Source organism: Podarcis bocagei (assembly GCF_964188305.1).
Source record: "Podarcis bocagei genome assembly, chromosome: 2".
In the NCBI taxonomy this organism is placed as follows: Eukaryota; Metazoa; Chordata; class Lepidosauria; order Squamata; family Lacertidae; genus Podarcis; species Podarcis bocagei.
Window position 1 is genome coordinate 17,821,504 of NC_138126.1, and position 8,766 is coordinate 17,830,269.

The 8,766-nt window shown below is 44.1% G+C and overlaps 1 protein-coding gene across 1 annotated transcript; it reads left to right on the forward strand.

Moving 5' to 3' along the window:
* Positions 1-2,046: 2,046 nt before the first annotated feature.
* LOC308579777 (vomeronasal type-2 receptor 26-like) lies at positions 2,047-8,412 on the forward strand (the record flags this gene model as incomplete). Its single annotated transcript, XM_081180710.1, has 5 exons — positions 2,047-2,282; positions 3,586-3,804; positions 6,635-6,865; positions 7,079-7,205; positions 7,520-8,412. The coding sequence occupies exons 1-5, from the start codon at positions 2,076-2,078 to the stop codon at positions 8,410-8,412; spliced, it is 1,677 nt and encodes a 558-aa protein (XP_081036836.1). The 5' UTR covers positions 2,047-2,075.
* Positions 8,413-8,766: the final 354 nt, after the last annotated feature.

Below are 8,766 nucleotides of genomic sequence, written 5' to 3' on the forward strand. Positions count from 1 at the left end.
TAGCTAATGGGGCCTCCCTCTGCCGCTGCACCGCCAGAGCACGATTTCTACACTCATCCTGAAGCAAATTTCTTAACCTGAGGCACTATTTTTGGGCTAGCGGAGTCTGTAACCTGAAGCGTATGTAACCTGAAGCGTATGTAACCCGAGGTACCACTGTATTTCCGAGCCACTCCTTTTATTCCAAGACCGAAGCTCTGTTATGGTAAAAACAATGCCCAGCCACTTCTCTAGGCAAGCTTCAGTTTCAGGAACAGGAAATGGAAGCTGCACAAACCAATGAGTGTCTTGGAACCCCTTAAAGCAACGGTTCCCAATTACCGATAGTTAAGTATTGCACTTCCATGGGGGTACCTGATTTGTACAAAAGTATCTCAAGAAACAGGGTTGGAAAAGACTATCTGGGATTCTAGAAAGTTCTAGGTAACTTTGGGCTGTTTTGACTTCCTACGAGACAGCTTGATAAGTTCATGAAGTTTCGAAAGAACGAGTACATGTTTTGTAAATCTGAATCCTTCCTAATGCAATGGAGGATCAAACATCCCTTCCAACCTCAGGGATTTGAGCTGTGACAGTAGACAGTGCGCAAAGCCACACCACTGAGTCTCATAAACATATTTTCCCCAGCTATACACCTGCAGCAGGGAGAATGAAGACTTTGCTGTGTACTCTGCACCTGATAATTATCAAAACTATTGTAATTTTTATTTTATTTTTTCCTTCTGAAAAACTCTAGGGAGTTTTCTAAATATTATTTCTGAAACTCATAACAAAGAAGTCAGAAGCAAGAAGAAAACATAAAAACTTTGTTTACCCAGTGTGGAAAGGCTGGTGCATTTATATCTCTGGGGCCACTGAGAACCTGGGCTGAAATTTAGGGTGGGCAGGGACTAGGCAGAGGTGAGTTTTAAATATTAGCTCCTTTATTTCTGAAACCACAGCTGGACTCCCATCTGGATCAAGAAGGCACTGCAGCAGATCAGCAGCTGAGAGCGGTCAGGCAGAAGGGAGTGCAGCAGCAGCAGCAGACAACAGTGAAATGATCATAATCTCCCTAATGCTTTTGCTAATGATGCCCCATTCGTCCTGTAGAAAGCTGAAGGGGAAATGCCAATTTGGTTTGATAAATGATCGAAAAGGCACACTTAATTATTATCGGCCAGGAGACCACCTCTTTCTTGGTGTCTTAGCTACAGGCACTGTTGTGACCTCCCTGCATGATTTCTCTAAGTCTCCATCTGCTACTGATTTTAAGTATGTCACCATGTGGATAAAGATTTACTACTGCTACTTTCAACTGTGATTCCATGCTCTCCCTTTTTTCCTGGTTTCTTTTCCTGCTAAATTTTACATCAAATATGTCCTCAATTGGCTTCAGGGGTACCTTCATTCCTGGGTGCACAGGGAAATTTGTGCACAGCCAGAAATTTCTCATGCAGCTGCGTAGCTATGAAACACCAGGCGCTGCTTCCCCCTCTGCCTGTAGTGTAAAGGTAAAGGACCCCTGGACGGTTAGGTCCAGTCAAAGGCAACTATGGGGCTTTTGCTCTCATCTCGCTTTCAGGCAGGCAGCTTTCTGGGTCATGTGGCCAGCATGACTAAACCGCAGGTATCTCTCCAACAGAGCTCACATTATAAACAGCATGTCATGGGTAGAGGCGCTCTTTCAGATTAGCAGCTCTGAAGCCATCTAAGGCTTTGCATATCAAACCCAAAACACGGAACAGGGCTTGACAATTAATTGTCAGCCAGTGCAGGGCTTTGAGGACCGATGTTCCCTTTTCCTGGGTAGAAAAACCCTGTTGCCAAACAACCATTTCCAAATGAACTGAAAACACATAAACTCCGAGCTGGCCTTCTAAGAGTTGTCGCAGTAAAATCCAAATATTTCTCCTAGTTATCCATGCTCTAATGTGAAAAGATGCAGAAACTTTAATACTCTCTCACTGAATGCACAATGAAAAATCTGATGACATCTATTTTGCTGCAGGATATATGATCAAAGTTACTGGCACATCCTGCCCTTCTTGTTTGCCATTCAAGAGATCAGTCGGAATCCCAGGCTCCTGCCCAACATGACTCTGGGCTACAACCTCTATGAGAGTTATTTTAATGCAATAATGACTTATGAAGCTGTGCTAGACCTGCTGTCGGGTGGGCAGAAGAATGTTCCAAACTACATCTGTGAAAGACAGAATAAACAGCTGGCCGTTCTAGAAGGAGGTGACTCTGCTCTTTCCAGCTTGATTTCAACCATTCTGAACATTTATAAAATCCCACAGGTATGAACTGGGGAAAGGTGGGTGGATTGGGGGCTGAACCTATTTCTGTACTGCAGTTTCTCTCCACCGGTTGCGTCAATCTCTTTTATTTTTTCATCTTTTCTAAGTTTGCTCATTAAAATTTCCAATGCCATAATAAATAATAATGAGGAAAGAGGGCATCCCTGACTTGTACCCTTTGAAATCTCGATGTTTCCTGACACCCTGACATTGATGATATGTTTGGACTTTTGCCTCCTATAAATTGCCTCAATTCCTCTCACGTATATTTTCCCCAGGCCCATTTATAACTTCTATTAACTCTATTTTTTTCCGCTCTTTCTTCCTTTTTTGTATTGCATTTTGTTCTATTAAATACACCCTGATAACTGCTTTGCTTGTGTCTGAGACTGTTTTGATATCTGTGCCTTTGTTACTATTAATTTCAAAGTTTACTTTCACTAACTTTTTGACCCCTAGAAGTATACAAAATCACTACATCTGCTTCTCAAAAAAAGCAAATACCGTTCAAATTAAAAACAGCCTACCTTGCAAAATCCAAAATTAAACAACCCCGTCATAAATCTTTTAACTAAATAAAAATAAATCTGGGCTCTCAACTTCCCAGACACCTAATCAATTATCATGGTGAATGTTCCCCATTATTAATCAGTTGAGGTTAATACATATTTGCACTTGCTCCTGAAAACGGTGAAAAAAACACAAATTCTTTTTTTCCTAGGTCAGTTATGGTTTTGCTAGTCGTGCATCAACTGATAAATCTCAGTTCCCTTTCTCCTATCGGATGGTCCCAAAACAAGAACCTCCTCACCTGGCTATGGTCAAATTGCTCCTGCACTTCAAATGGACGTGGATCGGTCTCATTGCACCAGACAATGACGATGGAGAAAGGTTCATGAGGACCTTCACAGCTGCAGTCACAAAGAATGATATTTGTGTGGCCTTCTCAGAAAGTATCACAGATATTGTTATTTCTAATCCAAAGAACCTGCTATTATTTCTCATTCAGAGACAAATCAATGTTGTTGTCTACCATGCAGATGTTCCATCCACTATAATTCTAGTTGCGTATATGACATACTTTGAAAATACCTTTAAAATAACAGTGGGAAAAGTTTGGGTCACAACAGCTTTGCAGGATCTCAGTATGAGTTTGGCAGCTGACAGGGATCCCCACTCTGTCCCTGCTTCTTTGTCCTTCTTAATCCAGACAAAGAGGAGGACAAAATATAAAACATTGGACCTAAATGCTGTTTTAACCCACAAGCCTACAGATATAACATTTACATGTTCTGTTTCAAAGAATTCTGCAAGAGTCCAGGAAAGATGTAGAGAGAGAGGAGAACTGGGGTCATTGTCACAAGAATTTACTGAGAGAATGTTGTCTCAAGACAGCTACAGTATTTACAACACTCTCCAGTCCATGGCAAGTGTCCTGAGTGCTATATACTCCTCCAAACCAAGCCAGACGGCCATGGTGGGAAGCAGAAAGATGGACCTTGAAAGAATACAACCATGGCAGGTATGATACTTTCTCTGGCACATTCTCAACTCTGAACGGTGATTCAGAAATTAAATTCTGATTTCAGGATATATTCATGGTGGGGTTGGTGGGGATGTTCTGAACCCATAAATGAGACAAAACCATTTTGTCAAGTTCCCAATGCCTCACACTTGTACGTGAACATTTAACTGGACACTGCCCAGGCTCCTGGCACCATCTCCATTTCTCCTAACAGGAGATACTTCATTACTTACAGTGACACCTTGTATTTGGGCAAGAGTCTAGGAGGCCAGAGAGCAGCAGGGGAAGATGAGGAGGTGTAAGGGCAACCAAATACAACGGGGTGGCTTACTACACTTTGAAATGAAATGATTCTTATATTCCCTTGGCACACCTGTGTGTGACACCTAAGACCATGAAATACTGAGCCCAAAATTGTTTGAGGATATCACTGCCTCGGGCATCTGATTAGTGATTATTTTTAAGCTGCAAGGAGGGCCAAGCAAGGGAGGGGTGGAAAACCAAGGCTGGGGCAGCACCCAGGGCATCCCATCCCAATCCCACTTTGCTGTGACGTGTCTGCTTTGGGCTAAGGGGAAAGAGACAGGAGGAGCCACTCCAGGACAGGCTAAATTGTAGTATATCCTCCTCCAGCTTCCAGAGAGGCACAGTGAGGGAAGCACACGTTCCTTTCCAACTCTTTTTCAGACATGAAGCTGTCTACAACCATGTACTTAATCCAGCAAGACCCTTTTTAATTCCCTTCTCATGCATTTTGGTGCCTGTCTTCTCACCGTCCCCTTTTCCAGTGAAGCCCGATCTGCTCTTGTTTTGATGATGATGATGATGCAACTCCTCCCATCTGATAACAGTATTGGAGAGCAATGCTGGAACATGTGTGTGAAAAGAGAAATCCTTTTTTGTAGGCACTCGGCACTTCTTAGCCCTCCAGCTTCCCCTCTTCTTCCCCCAAGTGTTTCCACCCAAATCACTTTCCCCAAATGTGCACAATCTCCTCTTTCAAACTGCAGATGCATGTCTACTCTGCCCACGAAGGTGGAATTGAGGCAGCCCTGGCAAGCAAGGCGTCAGGTGGGGGTGGATGACACCTTCCTGTTTTGCCTCAGGTGGTGAAACGGGACAGGTCACTGACTAGATGTTACCTCTTCCCAAGTCTGAAGGGCTACAGTTACAGACAAGTTCATTTCTCAGCATTGAGTAAATGTGTTGTAAAGGCTGCCACCTGGTGCCCCGATTTGGATGGCTCTTCCATTCTAGAATGGGACCACACACCCTGATCCTACTACAACATTATAACCACACTGGCTTCCGGGACTTCCAGGTCAGCGCCATCGTCTAATGGCGGATTCCCTCCAAGCTCCGGAGGGAATCGGCTCCGTAGAAGACGGGTCTTGCCGTGGCAGCGACGCAGGGACCCTCAGAAACCACAGCCACTGCAGCCTGTGGACTTGGTGACTCGGCGGGCACCATTTGCGTCCCCCCCGACCCGCGAAGGAGCCTTTTTAAAGGCTTCGGAGCGGGGGAGGGGAGAGGCGTGGTGCTGAGAGTAGACCGCTTCTTCTACGGAGCGAAGCCGCATGCCATGGCCGGAGAGCGCTGACTTCTTTCTTTGAACATTTGGACTTTAAAAGTAACAACCTGTGAGTAGTACGGAAATTGGAACTAAAATTTTTTTTTTCTGAATTAGGCACGATCGGGGGAGGTGCTAAAAGGAAGTCCATCTCCCCGTCTTGTAGATAAATTAAAGCAAGAAGTAGATAACTAAGGTCGAGAGAACATTCTTCTCTTTATTGGATAAAAGCTACTAATTTCACGACTTGGCAGTATAAGTAATTTTGCTGGAGGATAAGAGTCGATTTTAAGAGCTGAAGTGCAACCCCCCCGGGACCAGGGAGCGATCCGCGAGAGAGCCTGTTGAGGAGACATAAAGAGTTTGACAGCTGTCAAATTAGCTGTCAAAGTTGGGGGGGAAAAAGAAAATTGGGCTTCTGTTATCTTTGCTGGTTATTTTTGTTACAATTTTATTTTAAACTGTTGAAAACAAAGAAGAATAGAAACAAATTAACTTGACTGTTGGATTGGAGTTGGAAGGAATATTAAGTAACCAGAATCCCTCTAGAGGGGGCTCTGAGTCATTACAATGGCTGCAGGTGGAAAAATACAGGCTGAGCTGGACAGAATGTTTTTTCTCTTGGGAAAGTTACAAGGTCAGAGTGAAGCTTTGGCTACAAATGCTACAACTTTGAATTTAAAAGTAAACAAACTTGCTGAATTTGTCAAGGACTTGGCTCCAGAAACCTATGCAGCTGAACAAGAAGAGATATGTGCTGTTTCAGAGGAGTGGGAAGGAGGAGCTGAAATGCCGCAGACGACAAAGGAGAGCCAGAGGCCTGCTAAGATGGTCATTAAGAAAAACAAGACCTGGATGATGAGAATTTGGTTTGAATCGGAGAATGAAGAATGGAGGGATCTCCCTATGGGGAGATCTGAAGACCTATGGATTACAAATCTGATCAAGGCAAAAGTTGGAGCTTTTGGGACATTTGGACTTAAAAGGAACAAGAAACAAGATTTGGGCTCCACTTTTGAATATGGAGGTCTGGTTGGAAGAAACATAGACCCTATTGGGAATCATGGCTTTCATTCATGATTCTAATTTTAACATGCAATATATTAATGTCTCTAGCTCTGCTATTTCCCAACTAAGAGTCCCATCTGAGTCTCTGGGACCACACCTTGGGAGACTAGAGTTCTTAGTGGGCAAGGCTCACGTACGCTACTTTGTTCCTCGTTTGCTAATTGTGTGTGTTTTCCTTTACCATTTTAGCTGCACTCTTTCCTAAGAAACCTCCACCTTTACAACTTTTCCATGGATGGAGCTTATTGGGATGAGAATGGGGAGCTGGCAGCTGACTTTGACATTGTCAACTGGGTGGCGTTTCCCAATAAGTCCCTTGTTGGGTTGAAAGTTGGGAGTGTAGAGAGATCAGCATCTCCAGAGAAAATCAAGTTCGCCATTGACCAGAATACCATTGTGTGGCCCAGGTGGTTAAAACAGGTGGGTGAAAGAATTAATCACATCTTATTCTCTTTAAGACATCAGACCAAGCAATACTATGCTATTGACCAGGCAGCAGCAAACGTACACGTGCATAGCTTATTCTGCAGTTCTAACCGCATTGTATGATTCAATCCTAGGTGCACTCTATGGCTCCTCCTATCCACAAAGTCCTAACATCTTCTGCTTGATGCTTTTTCTCATTTTGGCTAGAATGTGCCTCTTTCAAGATGTACCGGAAACTGTCGTCCAGGATATGCCAAGGCCATTAAGAAGGGAGAACCAATCTGCTGCTATGCTTGTGTTGAATGCATGGAAGGAACAATCTCCATTCAGGAAGGTAAATGTCCCTGAAAGATATTTAGAAGAGTTGACGTTTCATAGTACAAAATCACTTTCAAATTCCAGGCATTGGTACCTATGGAGGGGGGGGGGTTGCCCCATTAAAGAAGCTCAATGAGATATGCTGGCCCTTAATACTTTTATTCTGACCCCAAACTATAGCCCAAAATTGCTTCAAGGCAAACCCACAACACAAAATACAGTAATCACATAAGAATCACAGAATAATATAGTTGGTATGTAGTAGACTATGGAATATCATGCCTATAATATTTATATTGGCAACACTGAGGTCACTCTTGTGTTTTTCAGATGCAAAGCATTGCAACAAATGTCCAGATGATCAGAATTCCAATGTACACAGAGATCAGTGTATCCCCAAGATTATACATTTTTTGTCCTATGGAGAACCTCTGGGGATCATCCTAGCTTCTTTTGCCCTGCTTTTGTCCCTGACTGCTGGTTTTCTTTTGGGAATCTTCATTAAATACTTTGACACACCAATAGTCAAGGCCAACAACCGGGACCTCACCTACTTGCTCCTTGTCTCTCTCCTGCTCTCCTTCTTGTCCTCCTTCTTATTCATCGGTCGGCCCCAGAAGTGGACCTGCCTTCTCCGACAAACTGCCTTCAGCATCATCTTCTCCGTGGCCGTGTCTTCCCTGTTGGCAAAGACTATCACGGTGGTGGTGGCCTTTATGGCCACAAAGCCAGGGAGCCAGATGAGGAAATGGCTGGGCAAGAGCTTGGCCAACTGCCTGGTCTTGTCTTTCTCCAGTGTCCAAGGGGGCATCTGCATGGTCTGGCTGGGAATGTCTCCCCCCTTCCCAGACTCCGACATGCACTCCCAGCCTGGGCAGATCATTCTGCAATGTAACGAAGGCTCTGTTGCCATGTTTTCTTCTGCCCTTGGCTACATGGGCTTTCTGGCGGCCGTCTGCTTCACGGTGGCTTTCCTAGCCAGGAAGCTGCCTGGGGCCTTCAACGAAGCCCAGCTGATCACCTTCAGCATGCTGGTGTTTTGCAGTGTTTGGGTGTCCTTTGTGCCAGCCTACCTGAGCACCAAGGGGAAATATATGGTAGCCGTGCAGGTCTTCTCTATCTTGGCCTCCAGTTCGGGGTTACTGGGTTGCATCTTCATCCCCAAGTCCTACATTATTGTCCTGAGGCCAGATCTGAATAAAAAGGAGCATCTAATGGCGTAAAGTCTTTTTTGGGCATACCTCTGCAATGATACAACCAATGAATGTGAATTGAGTGTTCCTTTCCCGATATGCCTATCTAACATCTTTCCTCCACAATAATCAGAAAGGAACCTGGTCTTTGGACATAATGAAGGTGGGATGGCCACAGGACCTTTTATTTGAAAGATTTGCAGTCCCCCGTTTTTGCAATCTGAATCTAAGTAGAATCATGTTAACAAAAATGGAAAACGAGTGAGGTCCCCACCAAAGATGGAAGCTATCAAGTTGAACTCAGCTTCTTCAAACGGTCTTGTGGATTGTTGGAAGGAAAGATTTGCACAGTCTTATTGGTCCCATTATAAATTAAATAGTTAT